This window comes from Lepidochelys kempii, chromosome 7, assembly GCF_965140285.1.
Source record: "Lepidochelys kempii isolate rLepKem1 chromosome 7, rLepKem1.hap1, whole genome shotgun sequence".
Lineage (NCBI taxonomy): Eukaryota > Metazoa > Chordata > Testudines > Cheloniidae > Lepidochelys > Lepidochelys kempii.
The window spans coordinates 113,025,913-113,048,600 of NC_136386.1; the positions used below are offsets into that span (position 1 = coordinate 113,025,913).

Genomic DNA, 22,688 nt, shown 5'->3' on the forward strand with positions numbered 1-22,688 from the left:
AGATAAACACTGGATTGAAACTGTATGATATTTTATTATGTAATAAATAATAATAATAAAACAGACTCCCTAGGCTTCCAGGCTGTCCTTCATCTGGTTCCTGTTCCTGCCCCAACCTTACCGGAGCCTTGTTCCAGCCTGCTCAAGCCTTGTCCATGTCCTTCTCTTTTATCCAGCCCTCCATCCACTTCCTGACTTCCAAGCCCTAGGACTGACTCCAACCCTGCTTCGACCTATGGCCTGCATCTGGACTCTCACTACGATACCGATTTGGTTTGTCTATGGATCTGACCTCGGTTCTGACCCCTGGCCTGTCCCTGGAACCAAGTTTTACCACTGCCCTCGGCCACGTCCTGATCCTACATCCAGCACTGACCACCACTCCAACCACCAGGTCCGACTGCCTGGAATCAGAGCCTGACAGAGTCAAGGTTGTGTGTGGAGCCTTACCTTTGGCATTTCCTGACATCTGCATGCTTCACTGTGCAGGCATAACATTGTCTGAACACACTCTTTTTGTACCGAACACCCCTTTGCATTTCCACAGTGCCTTCCATCAAAGTATCTCAAAGCACTTTTAAAACAATGAATTCAGCTTCACAATATCCCTGTTAAGTAGGTAAGTATTAGCTCCATTATACAAGGAAGAAGGGAGGAGGCAGGAACTCTAAGACCCATTTTCAAAAGTTGACACTGATGTGAGGTGACCATCTTGAGACAGTTAGCATCCACAACATATATATGAATGAAAACAATCAGGCTTTGTGTGTCACAGTGGGTACACAAAAATTGAAGCACTCAAAATCAATTTTTGAAAAATCTGGGTTCAGGTGGTTTTCTCAAGGTTTACTCAGGAAACCTATGACTAGAACCCAGTTCTCTTAATTTCAGTCTCTTGCCCTAATAAGGCTATTTTTCTGCCACTTCCATTTACAAGAACTACAGCTCCTAATCATTACAGTACAACAAATAATAATTAGCAGCAAATTCCACCACCTAATTACATATTCTTTGAAGCAGTATTTCCTCTTATTGATGATAAATTTACCTGCTATTAATTTAATCAGTGAATCCTTGTCCTCCACTGTGGAACAGTGTAAAAGAGAGGACCGATCATTTCTTACTGTACCCTCCATAATCTAAAATTGTTCAGTTAAAAAAAAGGAAACACTTGTCAAGGTCTAAAACAAGTAGTGTGGGCATGTATCATTTTTCCAACGTGTGTGTGTTATATTCATGGAAGTAGGTAGCAAATATCTGCTCAATTCACTCTTCACAGCTACAGGAGCATCTGCTTTTTACACAGCCTCACAGCTCTTTCTGTTCATCATTTCAATGATTAGACTCTGCTCTGTTCTTCTTGTAAAATTCTTTAACAGATGAAGAGTCAGATCATCTCTCTTTCAATGGAGCAAGGAAACAGGAGAAGATACAGTGCAAATATTGGGTGTGTGAGAGGGGAAGTATTTGTTTGTTTTACTGATTCTTAAATTTAGGGAGGAGGTGGTTCTTCCCACCCAAGAGTAGACGCTTCCCAAGGAAACTGGCCCTTACTTCAGCGCGTTTCACAGTGCACAACAGTCAAGGGATTCTTTTTCACGTTTTACCTTTTTATCTCCCGAGTGCATGCTTTTAATTATTAACCCTCACTAATGATGAAAGGCCAAATACAGATACCTTTACTCATGATTTTAGTCCTTAAAGTCAATGGGACTACTGAGGAACATTTGTGGATTAAGGTGCTGTTCAGTGTAAGGGCATCAAAAAATTCTAGTCCTAAAGAAAAAACTCCCCCCACACCGCACCCCACCCCCAAGAGCCAGCCATATCCTCACTTGAGTAGATTTATAGGCAAAATAGTGGCCATAATAGGAAAGACAAATTTATCTCCCCAATCAATGAAGCAGCATGTCACCGCCTTTTAGTACAACAGAAGATCTACTTTGCAGGACCATTTGAATATACTCCTGGCAACTTTCATAACTAATTTACATTTGTTTACAATAATTACTTCCATCCTGTAGGTGTTTATTTCATTTAGGACAGTGCTATTTTAACTATGCAACAATAAAACCATTTCAGACAAATTTATAATCACACAATCATGAAAGAGGGTGAAGTCCTGACTCCACTGGAGTTAATGGGAGTTTTACCAATGACTTCAACTGGGCCAGGATTTCACTCCGGGTATGTCTACGCTGCAATTAGATCCCCGCGGCTGGGTATCTAACTCAGGCTTGAGGGACTGTTTAATTGCAGAGTAAACGTTCAGTCTTGGGCTGAAGCCCGGATTCTACAACCCTGACAGGTAAGAGGGTTCCAGAGCTTAGGCTGCAGCCCGAGACAGAACATCTACACTGCAATTAAACAGTACCACAAGCCTGAGTCAGCTGGCACAGACCAGTTGCAGGTGTCTAATTGCAATGCAGACATCCCCTCACAATGTTTTGCTTAGTCTGTATTGCACAGTGTATTATTTTACTGGAATGGAGAGCTGGCTAGATAAAATACCACAAGGCAAGCAGGTGCCCTTGATCTGCTTGTGTGGTGCTACTGTGGGGAAAAGGTGTTTTCATACTAAACAGTAAAGATGTGTGCCACATAAATATTCCTCTGAAAAGAAAGTCAGTCATTTAGTTTCTTACACTTGAAAAAATTCACTGCATGCACTAGGATGTTTCTGCAAAAAAAAATTTAACAGAAAAAAGGAAACTTAAAAAAAAAAAGCATAATTATCCCATGGAACTCATTGCCACATGATGGTGGCAAAGTCAAAAAAGAATTAGATATTAATATGTATAATTATATCAACAATTACATTAGATAATATACAAAAACTTAGGGATCTATATTCTCATGCTTCTGGGCATAAGACAACTCGTTGTAAATTACTGATTAGGAAATAATGTTCCCTAGGAGGCATTTATTTCATTATAGACTTTTGCATCTTTCTCTACATCGTCTGGGACTAACCTATGCAGAAATGATACTGGATTAGATGGACCATGAATCCAATCAGCCACTTCCTAGAATGATCCTACAATAAACTTACAAGTCAGTAAGAAATTCTCATACTACAAAGGAAGTTGATCCAGTTTCTTCTGGAGAATCCTTAAGCAGCAAGCTCCGTATTTATGAGACAAAACATGGTGAAGCTACACTTAAAAAAGGCTGGATAACTGAAATAGTTTCCATGCCCCATTCAGGATCCTTGGGAGTTCAGTTTTCTAACTATATAGAATCCACACTGTTCCACATCAGGCTACTAACTCAGCATCTTCATTCTCCCCTTGATCCCTGTTTGCCTCTTTGAGGCTATTTGGAGTTTGGGTTTTATATTATCCAGATGACATTTTGATAGTGAGCCCCTCTGGAGAGGCTGCAACCTTTGAGATCAAATGCTCAATTCACCTACTCTCCACTCAAGCATTTGCAATCAATGCAGGGAAGTCAATTCTAATTCAACACAAGTCACTGGAGCTCCTGGGGCTTCCGATAAAAAAAGAAGAATGACTAGAGATTCTACCCTCCAGAAAAGAAAAGCAGGTTTTCAACCTGTCAGTATTTGAGGATTCAGACCACAGAATGCTCATGATGGCCCAACTTCTGGTCTCATTTACCTTGGTATGACCCCAGTAAAGACTCTGGGGTCACCCTGGTGCATGTGACCCTGCTGAGGAGAATGTGAGTGAAGCCAGAGTTGGGCTCTTTATAATGCAATTAACTAAATATGAGTGAACATGCTACCTGGGTGCCTGAAGTTTTGATTATCTTGTTTTATCTCACTTCAGTGAAGGCTCTCTGTGCTGGAGACATCCCTGCCGCTCAATCTCCCCCTGTCCCACTGGGAATTATTAGAATAATGCAATATCTCATTGCTGGCTGCTTAGGCTGCCAAGCCTCCTACCTCCCTGATGAGCCCACAACTTCTTTCTGCATAGCTACATTATTACAGCACATCTTAGCGTGGGAGAGATTTTTCCAAACTTTTCCAAAGCTTCCTTTAAACTTTCTGCTGTTAGCAAGAGCTCTCTAAATTATCTGCCCACAAACATCACCTCCACATAGTCTCAGTCTTAGGAACAGAGTTATTCTGATCAGACTACCCCACGTCTTTCAGAGGAAGAATAGCATGCTAGTCTTTGAGCCATAAGAGTAGCCCATTCACATGCCATAATTTATTCCACAACTTTGCTGGAACATCTGAAATAAAAAAAAAAACATACAGAGACGTCTATTTCTGGAAAAATATTAAGGAACTTGATAAGAAACTTGGAGCTTTGAGAAACTTTGCTGGACATTTCTATTTCTTTTGAGTTAGTCCTTAAGGAGGTCACATACTTGATTACAGAACTGATAAATCATGATATTCTTTACAGAGGCTGTATGAATTACAGATCAGGGAATCATGCTGGTGGCAGCCAAATCAGCTTAAATTTGATAGGACGTTTGGAAAAATTCTGACATCCATCTCTTTGGTAGAGCTGCCATACAGAGTTCACAGCAACCACGTAAGTTTTGGGGCATGAGTGTAATTATGCTGCCAGTGTTGATAGACTGGATCTGATTTCTCTTGAAGACTGCTTTAACGGAATTAAAAAGAAAATCCCCAGCAGAAACGCATATTGAATGTGGTGGAATCGAACATAAAAAGGAGAGAATTAGAGCAAAAGTAACAATCATTTCAAACACATGATGTATGATGAAGTAAGAGACACTCTAATCCTAGTAGACAGCACGACAGCTAAAAGGCAAAAAGTTTTTCAACAACTTTAGAATAAAGAATAGTCATGGCTAACTACTAGGAGTCCTGAGACCTCTGTAGCCACCCAGTTAAACCTATGAGTCTATCTACACAGACTTGCAAACTGGTTTAACCCTCACTTAAAAATCATTTTAACTTGTGTCAGTAAATTACCAAATTAAACTAAACCAATTTGAATGAGGGTTAAATGGATTTAGGAGCATCTACATTAAGGATTTGTACTAGTTTAGCTAGAACTATTTAAAGCTGATTTAGCTAATATGACAAAGCTTTTCTGTAATGGATAAGGTATTAAAAAGGGGATGTCAGACTATAAAAAGTTAAAGTCTCAAGTAACAGGGACTCAACCTCAGGAACTATAGTAAGTTATATGAGTACTATCGTCCTAATCCAAAGCCCACCAAGGTCAACGGAAAGACTCCAATTAGAGTCAGAGGATAAGGTCAGAAGGACTACCAGATGACCTAGTCTGATCTCCTGTATATCAAAAGCAACTAATACAACCCAGCATCTTCACACTAAACCCAACAACCAAAACTAGGACAAATTAATATAAACCACAGGAGACTAGATGGTTATGTGCCACAGTGAGAGAATAAGAGGGACTGAGACCTACCAACGCCGAGGCCCCTGCAATGGCAGGGAAATCATTGTGAGAAATGACTGGATGATCCTTGCAAGTGACTTGCACTCAGTCACTGCAGTGGAAGGCAAAAGCCCCCAAGGTCACGGCCAATCTGACCTAGGGGAAAACACCTGAGCTTGTGAGCAAGAACCAGCCAGCCAAGCACCTGAGAGAGAGACTGCTTGGTACTGCCTCAGCGTCCTGGCTCACCCTTTCCAATATCTCATCTCCGGATGTGGCCTTCTATGATGCATCAGAGGAAGGAGACCTAAAAATATCTAGAATACACTGGGAAGAGAGAGTAACACAATCCATTCCTGACCCCCTCCTGGTGGCCAGGTGAAGCCCTGAAACGTGAGCTTCTAAGAACGTAAGACAAACTGGAAGTAACCCCAGCTCTGCTGTCCCCTACTAGCACAAGCAACCCCATCACACAATCACACTCATAAATTTGCCCAGCTCTAAAGAGAGAGAGGTTCTTTGCTCCCACAATTGTTATTGGGAGGTTGTTTCAGAACCTCACTCCTCTGACAGTGAGAAACCTTTCAATTTCCAGCCTGGCCAGTTTGTTCTTGTGGCAACATTGTCCTTTAGCTTAAATGGCTCTTCCCGCAGTTTGGTGTTTATTCCCCCAATGTATGTAAAGAGATCAGTCATATTCTCTCCCAGCCTTCTTTCTCCTCAGCTAAACAAACTAAGCTCTTCCCTTATCTTCTCATAAGATAGGCCCTCCTCTTCCCGATCATCCTTGTAGTTCTCCTCTACACCTGTTCCACTTTGTATTCATCTTTCTTGAACATAGGAGACCGGAACTGTGCACAGTATTCCAGATGCAGTCTTACCAGTGTCTTCTGCAATGGCATTAATACTTTTCTATCACTACTGGAAATGCCTTGCTTGATATAGCCTAGGATGACATTTGCCTTTTTCACAGCCATATCACACTGGTGCCTCCGTCATCTTGTGATCACCCAGGTCTCTCTCTTCCCCTATCATGTCCAACTGATGAGCGCCCAGAAGTTCTTATTGTTAGACCCTTAGACCTTGCACTTGGTACTGCTGAATTTCATCCCATTTCTGTCACTCCAATCTTCAAGGTCATCCAGATCATTATCACACACTTTACTTTTTGTGACAAGGTCATTAATAAAAATCGTGAATAAGATTGATTCCAAGACCAATACTTAAGGAACTCCACTAGTAACCTCCTTCCAGTCCAATAGTTAACCTTTCAACAAAACCCACTGCCCTCTCCCCTTAAGTCAGTTCTTTATCCAGTTTACAATGCTTGTACTAACCCCATATTCTCTAATTTACGTAATAATCTCCCATGTAGTATTGTGTCAAATGCTTTATTAAGTCCATGCATGTTAGATCTACTGTATTTCCCTTAGTGAAAAAAATCAGTTAATTTCTCAAAGAAAGAAATCAAGACAGTCTGGCATGATCTACCTTTGGAAAATCTTGTTGAATTATATCCCCTTTGCTGTTTGCCTCCATTAACTTAATTAGCCTTTCCTTCACAATCTGTTCTAAGGCAGAGGTTCTCAAACTTCATTGCACCACGACCCCCTTCTGACAACAAAGTTACTACATGATCCTGGGATGGGGGTGGAGCCTGAGCCCACCAACCTGGAGAGGGGAGACATGACCACAGCCCAAGCCCCACCACCCCAGGTGTGGTGGAGAGGGAGCCACAGCCTGACCCCCCACTACCCCAGGTGGGGCTGGAGCTAGGACTTCAGCTTCAGCCCTGGATCCCAGAAAGTCTAATGCTAGCCCTGGCAACCCCCTTAAAATCGGGTCACAACCCATTTTGGTGTCCTGACCCACATTTTGAGAACAGCTGTTCTATAGCATACTACTGAGGGCAGACTAACAGGTCTTCAATTGCCAGGATCACTTTTTTTCCTTTCTTAAATATAGTGACAATGTTAGCTATAGTAACAATGTTAGCCAGCCATATGGCACTAGCCCCAGATAGATAGATTTATTAAAATTCCTTGCTCCTAGGCTACCAATCTCATGTGCCAGTTCTTTCAGTATTCTGGGATGGAAATTATCTGGTCCCCCTGATTTAACCACATTAAGATCTTCACATTTTTCTCCCACCTCAGATGTCATAATTTCCATTTCTATACACTCATTTCCATCTGCCATCCTGCCTTCATACCCATGTTCCATATTATCATCCTTATCGAAAACCAAGGCAAAGTATTCATTTAGTTTTTGGGTCTTCCTCTTCAACCTCCTTCCCATCCACACTGCATAGCGCCCAACCTCATCCTTTCTTATTCTTTTTTTTTTTTAATATAGCTATAAATCCCAAGCCTCTTCCACATTTAAGTCTTTGAGTGCTTCAATCGAGTTGATGTCTTCAACTAATTCCCTTAATTTCCCAAAGTCTTCCCTCTTGAAACCAAAATCCATAGCTGATTGCTTGGTTTTTGATTATCCTTCTACTTCATTTAAACTAAATAAACTCAAGATCACTTGAACCAAAGTTATTTCCTATGACTAGCTCTACTAGGACATCCTCATTACTTACCAAAACCAAATCTAAAACTGCATCGCAATTGACTGCAAGGGACTTCAAATCAGGCCCTATTGCCACAACTGCTTTTCTGTCTATTATCTCTTCTTAAACCTGGGTGAATATCAGTCAGGCTCTAGTTCAGATCATCATCACAGCATCTATAAATAGTTTACTGGTCATGGATCAGAGATGAAAAAAGGAAGAAAAATAGTCAGCATGAAATGCATTAGAGGAGCTGTCAATTGACTTTAAAAAGTCAATTATTTTTAAGTCATTATTGACTTTCCTAAAGTAACAAAATCTGGAGAGCACTTGACTATTATATTGATTTCTTCATGTATTCTTGCCCATTTTCCCATTTTAAAAGTATTCTCTAAACAACAGGACTTTACATTTTCAGCTTTCAAGATGTATGCAAAACCCCTAACACCCAGGGCTGGAACCAACCATACTGGATTAACTGGAGCATGCCCACCTATCCACTTACCCAACATCTATTGCCTGGAAATGTAAACACACAAGTCAAGGTTTTGATGCAACTAGCCAGAAAGTACAACCAGAGGTGAGTCAAGTTCCCATCTGTTAACTATGCAGAATGATAGCTCTCCAAATCCACCTGTTGTCACTTGTGCTTTGCATACTAATGTCTCAATCCTGCAAATACTTATGCACAGAATTCATTCACGTGAATAGCCCAACTGACGATAAAGGAATTCCTCACATGACTAATGCTACTTAGGTAGGTAAATGTTTGCAGGATCAGTCCTTAAGCCGGTAATACATGACGCTTTTCTCTTTTGTATGATAGCTCCCAAAATCCCCATTCAAGACTGGAGTCCCACAAAGTCTTTGTATATATGTTCCCCTGATCAAAGAGTCCTTAAAATCAGAGTCTAGGAGCGCATAATGTCCCAAATGCACAGTGTGTTTTGAATAAGAAAACATTAAAAGAAGGTTACTTATTAGCCTTGCAGGTCTGTTTGACAGCCACTCTTAGAACCATCTATGCATTATATGTCATGCTGCCTTCGATATATGGAACTCCCCAATGGAATTAACCCAGAACACAAGTTCCCGCTCCTTCTCCAATTCCTTCCTCTTGACCAACTTTTGCTGTGATACCTACAAAGAAGTCAGCCAACTAATGACCTGGTTATACATCCATGGGAAACTGCTGTTTGTTTGTTTTTTACAATCTAGGATGATTTGGAAACATCAGTAACCACATATATAAATTTGTGTGATTAGATAGATTATTTTTGTCACCTTTATCCTCCCTTCCTAATTTTGCTCACACTTGCTTGTTACATTTTGTGTCAAATGTTTTGGGGCTGGGATTATGCACAATGGAGCCCCCATCCCCACTTGCATCTAGCCATTATAGCAATACTAATAATAAAGATAAAAAAAAAAATTGAAGGGTTTCGTCTTTTAAGACGGCATGGTATTCTTGAGAAATCAGATGTGAAGAACAGATGTAATTTCATAACAGCTTGTGATGGAAGAATTATAGTATTACTCTTTTATATCTACTTGAAGGAAAGGATAGGGGGGATGGGGATTTTAAAGTTTTGATTTAAAAACAGAAGAAGTTACAATATTTACAGGACATCATTCATTATTGTGTTTCTATATCTCATATTTAAAATCTACAGAGAACTGAACATTGAAAAAACCTTCCTACAAAAGACCCCAATCATCAGTAAGCTCTCTGAGACAACATCAGAGAGACAAGGGTTTCCGACAGGCAGTTAAGCATGCTTGTGATAGCAACACTTTGGGTCCCTGAAGGAATGAAGCCATTCTGAGTCCTTGCTTGATGCTGGATGTTTTAGTTGCCTGTAACACGATTCACCTCGACACAGAAAAAATATTAAGATCAATAACTTAGTGTGCCATACCTTGGAGCCTGCCAAAATGTTGCTCAGCATTTTAGTTCCTTTTCCAATACCGACCACTGCAAAGACAGAAAGAGAAATATTACAGCATTCTATTCCATTAACTAGATTCACATTCTCCCTCTTCTCACTATCACTCAACTCACTGCCATACATCACATTAGTCAGAAATAACACATTTCCTGCACTGCTAGCATATACATGGCCTCAATTATCATGATCAGCTGAATGAGTCTTTTAAGAGGAGGATACCAAAAGATAAAGATATTGCCTAAGAGAAATACCTCTGATGCTCTATCTACTGGGACTGAGGACAGGACAAGAAGCAGAAGACAGATAAGCTTTGCCTATTGTTAAAATGGTTTAATTCTACCCTGTGATTGGACTTGATTTATTTTATTTATTTTGATTTTATTTATATAGTCCAATAAATATTGGACTATATTTATTTTCAGTCTTCAGTAAAGAAAGACATAGCACAAACCATGGCTCTCAGTCTGGCCTGATAAAGTCTTTGGCAAGGTTCATTATTAGTGAGCTAAAGCCATTGCTGTAACTAATGGACCATTTAAAGGTTATTAGTAGCCTGTAGTAACACAGCTAAGGTATACCGTAATGGAATTAGTTTGGCAGTGATAGGACCAGGGCAAGAAAGTAAAATAATCATGAGGTCCCTGAGTCTTTTGCTAGAATCATTTATAAATCAAACAGGCAGAGTCAAGTTTGTGTGGCCCACTGGCTTTTCCAATTTTAAACTACATTTTGACTTGTCAAAGCGACTAACAATCAGATTTTCAAAGTAAATGGGTAGGAAAATCGCTTTACTGTGTTAGAATTCACATTAAAACTTCCTATAGTAATGTGCTTTTCTTTACTAACTTTTTCCATTGGTTTTCTGCACAGTGATCAGAAGTAGTAGATACAATAGAAAGAGGAAAACAAGAAAACCAGGTACATTGTAACCACACATTTGTAAAACTGTCATCACCATACAAAGAGTATACAGCAGGATTCTCCAGTATTACCTTGTGTAGTGGATATACCTCAATATTGATGCAAAATGGTTATTAATAAAATTATGATAATTCTCTTTTATACTGTTAGAGTAGTATAATCTTGCCTTTGCCTTTACTCAATTTTAGGAGATACAATTGTTTCCACACAGAATACTTGAAGAATATGATAGCTCATGTGCTTAAGTTTTTAGTTGCTAATTTAATGAAATCAAAGGTTAAAGCTAATTAAGGGAATCCATAGGAAATCTCTGCTTTCCATCAACCAATACCAGGCACCAAAAGTGTCAAAAAGGAGAACACCTCGTTAGCCATAAAACCAAATATATTACCTCCAAGAATGTTTATACATGCTCTGGAATGCAGCTTTACAACTTCTGTTTAGCTTTAACGGTCTATATTTTCTTTTACACACATCTTTCAAAATAGTATAGAAGTGTTCATTATTGTGATTTGTGCCTTGTATAGACTATTTGATAAAAGTTAATTACAAGCTGTAAATGTAGGAACCATTGGGTCAAAAGACAAACAAACAACAAGAGCGTCTCTTTAAAGAACAGGATACCTTCCCTTGTACAGGACACTAGTTTGGTATAGACATGATCTTTATCTCAAGAAAACAACTTCTTAAAATACTTGTGTTTTAGAAAGAGATCTGGATGTGTATTTAGGATATTCCAAAGAGGGTTTATGTTTAGGATGCATTATCAGACCTAGAAACTAAGTAATAAAAGAGGCTGTCTTTATCGCCCCCCCCTTTGAAAAGGGAAAAATCTAGAATTATCCTTATTGAAACTGATTTCTTTTATAATTGGTCTAAAGTCTTCAAATGGTAAGAAGAACATTTATGGTTGGACAATGTTTTATGGATGATGTTAGTTATGTCTAACTCTATGTTTCCTCTTGAAGGTGAAAACCTTTGTTGTCCCTTGAATGCTTTGAGATGTGTATTTGCAAATGTAATAACTGCCTCAATACCACTATTATGTGAGTAGTGGATGTTTTATGTAAAAAATTGAATCAAATGACCTTGCTATAACAGATTATTAATATAAGAAGCCATCTGAGTATAAAATCATTCATATTAATTGGGAAATTAATTAGTTATCTGGCAATGTTTAACCAACTCATTACCAAACTCAGGAAGGCAAGGAAAACCTCTCTATAGATTGGTAAGAAATAAGACACAATCTCTCCGCATAACCATTTAAGTTGAACAACTTTATTTAAGAATCATTTAAGTTTAAAATGATTTTTAAGAGCTTAAACACTTTTATATGTAAAACAGGAGTGTTTGGACTCATTTGAAATAGAATTTCAACTTCTATTAAACCTTGATGGAACTAAAGGGATATCTCAGAAAATTGACTGAATAAAGGAAAAAATTACAGTTCTAATTTAAAGATGTTCTTAGAGTTTTCTCAACACAAAGACAAAAGCAATTTAGCCAGCTGAAGAATTATTTTGCTTGTCTTTAAATCATAGTGCCTTCCCACTCCCCATGGCATGGCAAGAACCCCATGTAGCTGAAATAACGGGACTCTCATCCCTGAACAGGCATTAAGACTGGACCTACCATTTCCTGTCTCTCTGAACTATATGATTTTTAGCCATTTTTGTGATAAAATTACTTGGTGCTCAAAACCTTAAATCACCCCTTTTTACCCACATTTGCAATAGGGCAAGCCTACAAGGCTATGTCTACAGTGTACACTAAACCTGTGCTCTGACTCAGGTTTGAGTCCAAACCCCGCTGCCAACCACACACAAATCAGTCTGACTCACGTGAGCAAGCAGACAGGACCCAGGTCCTAGGAAGCTGCTAAATGGACAGGTCCCACTGAGACTTGGGTCCAAGCCCTGTCATTTTGCAGTGTGGACGCAGGTCAAGCCATAGAACCAGGATGGAAGGTCTGTGTCGTGCAGTATAGATGCACTGGCATAGCTGAGACCTGGGTCCAGCTTTACAATGCAGTATGAATGCTCAAGCAGGGGTTTGGAAACACTGAGTCCACAAGCCTGAGTCCCACAGACGGAGACATACGCCAGGTATGAAATAAAGAGTCATATAAAAATGCATCTTTTCAGAAAAACAGTGTCTATACATTTGCAATGCGCTCAGCTCCACAGTATCCAAGCACCTTATTAGAACTGGATAGTAGTGGAGAACTAAATGGCTCAGTTATTCAAAGGGAGAAACCTGGAAAGCTGTATGCAGAAGGGTGCAAACACGGAGGAGAGAAATTCTTTAGAGGGGTACAAGATGGTAAAACAAGGAGTCAGATGATGAAACTAATACAGGGACATTTTAAGGTGGATGACAGGAAATACTCCCTGACGAGGAGAATGAGTCTGGGAGAGAGGTCTCTCAGAGTACGTCTACACTACAATAACAAACCCGCAGCATCGAGTCTCAGAGCCTGGGTCAGCTGATTCGGGCTTGTGGGACTCGGGCTGCAGGACTAAAAATAGTAGTGTAGATGTTTGAGCTTGGATTGGAGTTTGAGCTGCGAGACCCACCCCCCTCACGGGGTCCCAGGGCTGGGGCTTCAGCCTGATGCCGAATGACTACCCTGCAATTGTATAGGCCCACAGCCTGAACCCCACAAGCCCAGGTCAGTTATGGGCATGCTGCAGGTCTTTTACTGCCAATGTAGATATACCTTCAGAGCAAGTGGAGGGGGCCACAACCACTGAGAGTATTTAGAACCAGACTTGACAAAACACTGTTAGCATGCACCATAGAGAACCATCCTGTAGTGGCTGGGAGACCGACTCAATGACTCGATAGCTCTTTTCCACGTCCATTTGTTTTAACACCATAATTCATGGGGTACAATAACATACTATGGAGACATTGATGCTGCACAAGAACAAACAAACCCACAGCTGTGAGTCTCAGAATCTGGGTCAACTGACTAGTTAAAAATAGTAGTGTAAATGGGCTCGGACCCACTTCCCTCTTTGGGTTTCAGAGCCCAGGCTCTAGCCTGAGCCCAAACTTCTACACTACTATTTTAGCCCCATAGTGTGAGCCCCTCACACTGGAGTGAGTGGACGCAGGCTTTAAGACTTGGTACTACGGGTTTTTTATTGCAATGTAGACATGCCCTATGAAGTCTTTAACTTCTAGGTCACTGATTCAAATACAGCTTAGGTCAACAGTGATTGAAAGTGGTCATAATCTGATAGTCAGTGATCTACACCAAATGAAATACTCGTTGCAGAACGTATGCCAGATTCAGAAGAGAGGCTGAAGCTCACACGGACATGCAGACTGAACTGCTCTGACCCCTAAAGGGGAGTCACTACAGGTCAGGGTAGAAGAACACTGGCAGAGTAGCAGGGGGGTGGGGGAAGCTTTTAGGGCTGCTGCTCACACTTTGAACCTATTTCATGGCTAACTACCGATCAGCCACTACCCAAGTGGGTGTCCTTATCTCAGACGACTTCCATGCACCAACCATTCCCCAGCCTGTGCTCAGTTCTGAGAGGATAAATGGTGACTTCTGCCTTGTCAAGAAGGTGATTGAAACTGATTTTCATATCAAAGTTCTTGTACAATTTTCTGCTTTCTCTTCTCACCTTCCATCATACAACCATCACACTTCGCATAACTACAGTCTGTTCAACTCCTATTCCGGGGCAGAACTCCAGCCGCTGAGGAAGACTATCAGAAATGTTTGGTCTAAAGTTTTCCAAAGGCTTTACATTAGAGCCAGGCTGCTCCTTAATAAAAACCCCAAAGTGAACTGTATTAGGTCTTGCTCAAGCATTGCCTAGTGATCTCTCAAATGCTAGAACATCAGTGGAAAGAGTGCTTTCACCCAGCTGTTACAAATATGCAGAAAGGTCTGATATCAAGCAGCGAGAAAGGATCAGAACATAGATCTTGAAATTTGAAGCCACACAGGCACAGATCAAGAGAGGAGGTTTAGTAGCCTCAAAAGCTTCTTGTGAAGCTACTAAAGAAAGCTTCCCCCACCACCACCAATACGCTGGAGACAACAGTTAACTGAACTGTTAGAAAAAAATAACAGAAAGAAAAAATATTTTTATTTTATTTCTTCCCCTCCCGCAACTATTTCTTCGCACATCTTTTGAAATTTGAAAGCATTTGCTCCCACCCTCCTATGAATTTTGTCCTTTTCTATTTGGCTTGCATTGATTTTTCTCTGTCACTAGAACAAAACATCCTTTGCCCTTGTGAAGAAGCATCGATCGGAAACATATTAAGGTAATGCACTTCTCTGTCTTTACCAGACACACACACACACCCCAAGCTTGAATACATTCTGTCATGCCACAGATGCAAGCTCTGGAGCCCACTGGCTGCCAGAAGACAGTAGGAGAAGCCATTAAAAGGCCTCAATGATTTTTTTGTTTTGTTTTGTTTTCTGGATCAATGCTGATGGCTCCCCACAACAAGAAATAATGTGCTCAATAGGAACATCTGTGCAAAAGAAAGAACCTTCCGTTTCAGATCCAGAAACAATGTTCTTCAACAAATGGCAACCGAGTAAACAGGAAATTGGAACAAGCAGAGCTAAAGTTTACTTCTAGTCTATGGGAGTTACATTTTACAATGCACGCAGGCCACAGAGAGACAATTACCAACCTACTGGCAGCCATTAGCAACAGTCTGTTTCCTTGAAGCAAAGTTCTACTTTGAGAAGTGACTATGTCAAAACTCAGTGGATCTGTTCCCTATGTATATTCACAGTCACACCTGTTGAATTCAATTACAAAACAGAATTGTTACTGTTTTTATTCCTTTTAGTCCTGCAGAGCAACACAGCTAAGATTATGGAAGCTGCAGATTCTGCTCTATGTTGTTCTTCAACAAAATTATTGATGATGATGTGCAAGCTGGGATTAATCCATCTTGACTCTCAGACCCAAGGCTGAGTTTACACAGCTGGCAATTATCATTCCATTACCAGTAAATGGAACACACTTGATATTGAAATCATTGCGAGATAGTAAACATAGAAACCTCATTGATGCCTTTGTTATTAAATGGGTTATTTTTCACTTCCTATCAGGAACTACTGTGTTGCTGCACTCCATAGCTGAACTGAATCCTACGTATCTCTAGTTTCTAAAGCACTTTGGGATCTTTTGAGATAAAGACATAGAAATATAAAGCATTATTATAACAATAAACACTGCAGAATATTACAGCAGTTACAAAACACCAGCTTAGCCAAACAAAAGTATCTGTTTCTCCAGCTATTAGAAGTACAATTCATTAAATAAAAACAACAAAGGCAACTGTTGCAGATATTCATATTTTAATTACCCAGAACTCCTGCAGCTGCACTATCTAGAGTCCCACCATGTCCAATCTTCAAAATCTGTTTTTTCCTCTTTCTTGCACACTTTTGTATACCAGCTTCTGCAAAAATAAATTGACAAAACGCATTACAGAACAACCTCAGAACATGGCAAATGCAAAAAACTTATTTATGTTGCAATATATCAAAAAAGAAAAGAAATTCAATGGAAATCATTGTTCTTCATGCTCTGATTAAATCATGAATTATATACATATATACACACACATATATAATTTCCTGTCTGCGAAAGTGGCTGCTATCAGCTAATTATAAATAATCTTATGCACCATTATAAACAGAAGTGTTAAAGGAATATACAAAACACACCAGAGTGGACAGGTTACCTGATTTGTTTCATTAATGCAACATGTAACACTATTACCAGCTGAACACACTCACAGAAAGCATCACGTACACTGAGCATTCTTGCTTTATTTGATTGCACATAATGGGCCACATACCACTCAGCTACATGAATGGCTTCAATAGGGATGCCTACATGCAACTGAGTGGAATTTGCTCTTTGTTGCCCATCTGCTGTGATGGCATATAACAAATAGTCTCATATGGGGAAATGTGACTGGCCTGTTACAATCCCACCTAGGAATTCCACAGCCTTGATCACTCCCTGAAAAAGAAACATTCAGCAGATTCTCGAGGCCATTATAAACTTGAAAGGAAGTCAACTGAATATACAGTTGAAAGAGCTAAACATGCCCCCAAATCCCCTGAAGTGAAAAAACAGATTGACAGAGCCAGAAGGGTACCCAAAAGTCACCTACTACAAGACAGGCCCAACAAAGAAAGGAACAGAACACCATTAGCCATCACCTACAGCCCCCAACTAAAATCTCTCCAGCGCATCATCAAGGATTGACAACCTATCATGAACGATGATCCCTCCCTCTCACAGACCTTGGGAGACAGCCAGCCCCCCAGCCTAAAGCAAATACTCACAGCAACTACACACCACACAACAAAAACACCTACCCAGGAACCAAACTTTGCAACAAACCCCAGTGCCAACTCTGTCCATATATCTATTAAAGGGACACCATCAATGGACCTAGCCACATCACCAGGGGCTCATTCACCTGCACATCTACCAATGTGATATATGCCATCATGTGCCAGCAATGCCCCTCTGCTTTGTACATTGGCAAAACCAGACAGTCTCTACGCAAAAGAATAAATGGACACAAATCTGACATCAAGAATTATAACATTCAAAAACCAGTCGGAGAACACTTCAATCTCCCTGGTCACTCAATAACATACCTAAAAGTGGCAATTCTTCAACAAAAAAACTTCAAAAACAGACTCCAACGTGAAACTGCAAATTAATTCCAGTTCTGCAAACTGGACATCATCACATTAGGCCCGAATAAAGACTAGGAGTGGTTGGGTCATTACAAAACCTCAACCTAATTTCCCCCATACTAATTTCCCCCTACTGTTACTCACACCTTCTTGTCAACTGTTTGAAATGGGCCACTCTCATTACCACTACAAAAGTTATTTTTCCTCCCTTGGTATCCTACTGTTAATTGAACTGTCTCATTAGACTGACCTCACACTTGGTAAGGCAACTCCCATCTTTTCATGTATTTATTATACCTGCTCCTGTATTTTCCACTACATGCATCTGATGAAGTGGGTTCTAGCCCATGAAAGCTTATGCCCAAATAAATTTGTTAGTCTCTAAGGTGCCACAAGGAGACTTGGAAGAGACTTCAGGAGGTCATCTTAGTCCAACCCCCTGCTCAAAGCAGGACCAATCCCCAATTTTTGCCCCAGATCCCTAAATGGCCCCCTCAAGGATTAAACTCACAACCCTGGGTTTAGCAGGCCAATGCTCAAACCACTGAGCTATCCCTCCCCCCTGTTTTTTTTTTTTGCTGATACAGACTAACACGGCTCCCACTCTGAAACCCATTTCCAATTTCTGTAGCTTCATAACAACTTTCCTATTATTTCAAGTGTTTCTCTCTCTTGTGTTACAGTGAGAGACCCATACAAACAACGGGAAGAACTTAGAAACTAGCTGTCAACAAAGCACTACCACTGTAATTATACTACACAGACATTAATCCAGCACTGGGACTCACATGGGCAGACCCCTGTGCCTGCATGGAGCCCCACTCAACAGGTGTCTACATGAGACAGAAATACTGCAGTTTTCAATGCAGGATTGGGGCCTTATACTACAGGAGACTCTGTAATCCCCAATCAGGATCAGAGCTCCATCATGCTACGTGCTGTATACAAGATAACATGGTCCTGGCCTCCCAAGGAGGTTACAATCTTAAACCCCAACCCTGCAATTCACTATGGAGAGGTGGAGTAAGGAGTGGCATGGGGATTGTTTCTGTAGCCTTCCAACTGTGTTTTTCACAATCCTTAAATTCTGTTCCACTCATACAGACTCATGGGCCTCTGGGTGGGACTGAAATTATTTCAGTGGGACTTGATGGAGAAATAAGAATCCCACCACCATAGATCATACTGCAAGATCAGGACCCACCAGAGTAAACAATCTGAAAAATTAAGGAGAAAATATATTTTTCTCGCTTTCTCTTTCCATGATAGACAACAGTGATATGAACTTTGAAAAGGAAGAAGTAATATGTTCCTAGGAGTTGTGGTTTAGACCTTGCCTATGTTTGCTGGGATACTAAATCACTCCTGTAATGGAGATTCACAAAGAAGAGGCCCATATACATACCAGAAGCTTGAAAAAGCCTAACTAGGTGAACACCGATGAAGTGAGCTGTAGCTCACGAAAGCTTATGCTCAAATAAATTTATTAGTCTCTAAGGTGCCACAAGTACTCCTTTTCTTTTTGCGAATACAGACTAACATGGGTGCTACTCTGAAACAAATGGACAATGTATTTTTTAAATCAGACATCTGACTGAAAGTGGCACCTTCATTTTGGATTTCATTTTAGGCCAGTTTTTAGTGTCTCCCTCCTGTGACGAAGGATTATTGTCCATATGTATTTTAACAGACATTTTACAAATCTCAATTCTCTCTAACCAAAGTATTCCTCCTTTAGACTTTTCCAGCTTTGCAGCCCTGGAAAATCTGGATTTTTAAACTTGCTTTGAAACTTTCAGGGGCACATCAAGTATCAAAATGTGCAGGTCAGGTAGACTCATGGTTATCTCCATGCACAGAAGAAGGGGGGGGAGACAAATTAAGTGTGGATTCAAACTACACTGATTAGGGAATATGAACAGGTGAAGGTGCAAACTGCACAGCAAGGAAGCTACACTCAGGCAGTAATTTGCACACACAAAACCCTTACCTGGGCCTGGGGTAACTGGAATGGGACACTTACAGGGGCAAGGGCCCCAGCCACCTGCAGAGGGGAACTGATGGTGCAGCAATTGGCTTTGCATACATACAGTTAGAGGGCAAAGTACTGGGTGCAGGCGGATACTCTCAGCACCAATGCTGTGGGACGCCTACCACTGTAGGAAGAGCATGAAGTTCCCAGCATGTGTCATCCAGACCTGCCTCCTCCCAAGGTACCCCCCCCCCGTCCCAGCTTGACCCTCCCGCCGTGGCCTCCCCCCACCCAGCCCGAGGGTGACATCCTGCCCCTTCCCAGCAGTACCTGCCAGCAGCTTCTCCTTCAGCTGGTTGAGCACGTTAGCTGAAGTGGGCCCCTTGGGTTTGTACACAGCGAACAGCCCGCTCAGAGAGAAGAGTTTAGCTGCTGCTGTGTTGGCCAGAACATGCCCCAGCTTCCCGTGCACCTTCTCGGCCATGCTCCGGGCCGGGCTCGCCCAGGCTGAAGATGCACCGAGGAGGCCAGGGGACGGCGGCTCGGGCCCGGCTTCCTGGCTACCCACGCGGGGCCCTGCAGCGGAGCAGCGGCGAGGGACAGCGCGGCGCGCCGGGCCGGTCGCGCGCAGGCTCGCGCGCTGGGAGATGGAGGATTCGCCGGGCCGGGCCGGTCGCGCGCAGGCTCGCGCGCTGGGAGATGGAGGATTCGCCGGGCCGGGCCGGTCGCGCGCAGGCTCGCGCGCTGGGAGATGGAGGATTCGCCGGGCCGGTCGCGCGCAGGCTCGCGCGCTGGGAGATGGAGGATTCGCCGGGCCCGGGCCCGGGCGCGCGCGCTCGACAGCAGGCGCGCGCGGAGGCGGCTGGAGGGGCCTCACCCTGCAGCTCGGCTCGGCTGGGCCAGCCCCGCCTCTGCCTGCTGCGGGAGGGGCGGTGTCCGGGCAGCACCGGGGGGGGGGGGGGGTGATGCTGTGCCCCCCCCCGGGGATTCCGTTCCGCCTGTGGTGCACAGGCTGCTGCTGCTCTGGGCATGGTGTGCACAGGGTTGTGCAAAGGGTGAGCCGCTTTTCAGAGACACACACCTGGTCGCGGGGGGGTCACAGGGGTGGCACCGTGCAGCTTTGCTGAGGGCGCCTGGGAGGGTTTCTTTTGTGCACCAAAATGGCCCTGTGCTACCAGCGTGCCCCTTCCTGTTGGGGGTGGGCCCATGCTGTGCCACACAGCTCCCCTGCCCAACACCCCCTGGATCCACTATGGCCAGAGCCCCCCCCCAACTCCCCCCTCCATTTCCACCACAAATGCACAGTGCTGTGCACACCACCACCCCTGCCCAGCGCTCCCCCCCGCCCACAGCCCCACCACAGCTGCCCAGCACCCCACACAGAACCCCCCACTCGCTAGTTTCCCAATACACACAGATTTCTCCTCCTTCCCAGTGCCCTTCCCCGCAGCCCCACCACCGCAACTAAACAACACCCCACACAGACCCCCACTGCCCTGATACACACTATCGCCCCCACTGCCTAGCACCCCAAAACTCACAAACCTCCCCCACAACCCAGCGCCCTCCACACCCTCACAGCCCCACACACGACTCTCACTCCATCACACCCTGCCCCCTTCCCTGGCTGCACTCACCTGCTGGGAGGTCTCTGGCTCCTAGGGTCAGAGCAGCGAGGGGGGGGTCTCCAGACTGTCCACGTGCTGCGCCCGCCACAAGCGCGAGCTTCATGGCTCCAATTGGCTGGGAAAAGCACCAGTGGGAGCTGCTGGAGCCGCAGAGCGGGGCTTGCAGGCACCGGTAGTGCGCAGAGAGCCCTCCGCCCCGACCCTAAGAGCCAGAGGGACCTGCTGGGGGGCAAGGTAGAGGTTACCGGCAGGTCCCTCGGGCTCCTAGGGTCTGGGGGGGCAGAGGGCTCTCTGCCTGCTGCCGGTGCCTGCAAGCCCCGCCCCCACAGCTCTGATTGGGCAGGAGGGAGCTGGTGCAGCACCCAGAGACACCCCTCTGCCTCTGTGCCTAGGGGCTGCCTGCACTGTAGGCTCCTGCCGACAGGCAGGTGCCGGGAGCTGCCCCAGGAAGCGCTGCCAGCCCCGGGATTTTGGTGCACGCGGGGACTCATGGTGAGCGGTCCCTGATATCAGGACAAAGGGCATCCTGACCGATGTGCGGTCAGGACGTGGGACAAATGTCTTAAAATCAGGACTGTCCTATCGGGACTGTCCCGATAAAATCGGGACGTCTAGTCACCCTGTTTAGAGACACTACATCATTCTGCAGCAAGGTACATGGCTTTCTGATTAATTGGTTTGGAAAACAGCTCTCCCTCTTGTCCATCACACTGTTAGTCATTGTACCTTTGTTACAGGACTTTAAATAATTGTATTCCAGTGAGTACGTATTAAGGCTATTAATCTTCCTGCTATTTTAGAGTCCTGCAAGAAAGTACTGTATTACTAGGACAGGAATTTTCTAGATTTCTAAGCCATTCAGTTTAGTCACTGTCGGAAGTGTAGCACTCAGATCTAACTCTTCAGGCCTGATTGCTGCACACACATTACTCTGAAAAAATTCCTATAGGCTCCAATGGAATTTGTGCTCGAGCAAGGAATGCAGTATTGGGGCCCTAATTTTCTCAGAGCTATAAACCTAGCAGATATAAACAAAGTTCCACTTTTAGCAACAAATATGTGTATGGTTAGAGAGGAATGGGTATCCCGTGTGGAGCACAGAGCTTCACAGCGGCAAACTTTTACCTGGAGCCCACCCCACTTAAGTCAGCAAGCAGGGTTCTGCTTGCATGGAGCTCAGTGCTGGATCAAGACCTGTATCTATCTATCTACTTCTTCTATGGCCTATGGTAGATTAACTGATTTGCTCAAGGATGGGAACAGAATACAGAGCTTCTGAATCCTATACCCATGGCCTAGCCACTTTCTTTCTCTCCCGTATTGCTATGAAGAGCCTCAGTCTACAGTTTCAGCTTCCATTGACTTCAGTACCACATAGGCCAGGCCACAGGTGAGTAATTTGTTTTAGTAAAATCCTGTGTGTTAGTTGTAGAATAGTTTGTTTTTTCTAATGATCCTCTCCCTCTTAAAAGATAATGGGTGTACAGTGCTTTGAAAGTGCTAAGTAATCTTTTATAGACAGGTCTCAGGAAAAATAAACCATCTGGAGGTAAAGCAGGACTTAATTATATAAATTCTTTGCTTAGACCTAC

General features: G+C 43.0%; 1 protein-coding gene across 1 annotated transcript in view; it reads right to left on the reverse strand.

Moving 5' to 3' along the window:
- Positions 1-20,180, reverse strand: part of TRUB1 (TruB pseudouridine synthase family member 1) — a 43,704-nt gene extending 23,524 nt beyond the window's left edge. Inside the window, exons 1-3 of the mRNA XM_073354279.2 lie at positions 19,799-20,180; positions 16,140-16,235; positions 9,828-9,883 (exon numbers count right to left, since the gene is read on the reverse strand). Coding sequence (XP_073210380.1) covers positions 9,828-9,883; positions 16,140-16,235; positions 19,799-19,952 — 306 coding nt within the window. The 5' untranslated portion in view covers positions 19,953-20,180. The remainder of the gene's footprint in view (positions 1-9,827; positions 9,884-16,139; positions 16,236-19,798) is intronic.
- Positions 20,181-22,688: the final 2,508 nt, after the last annotated feature.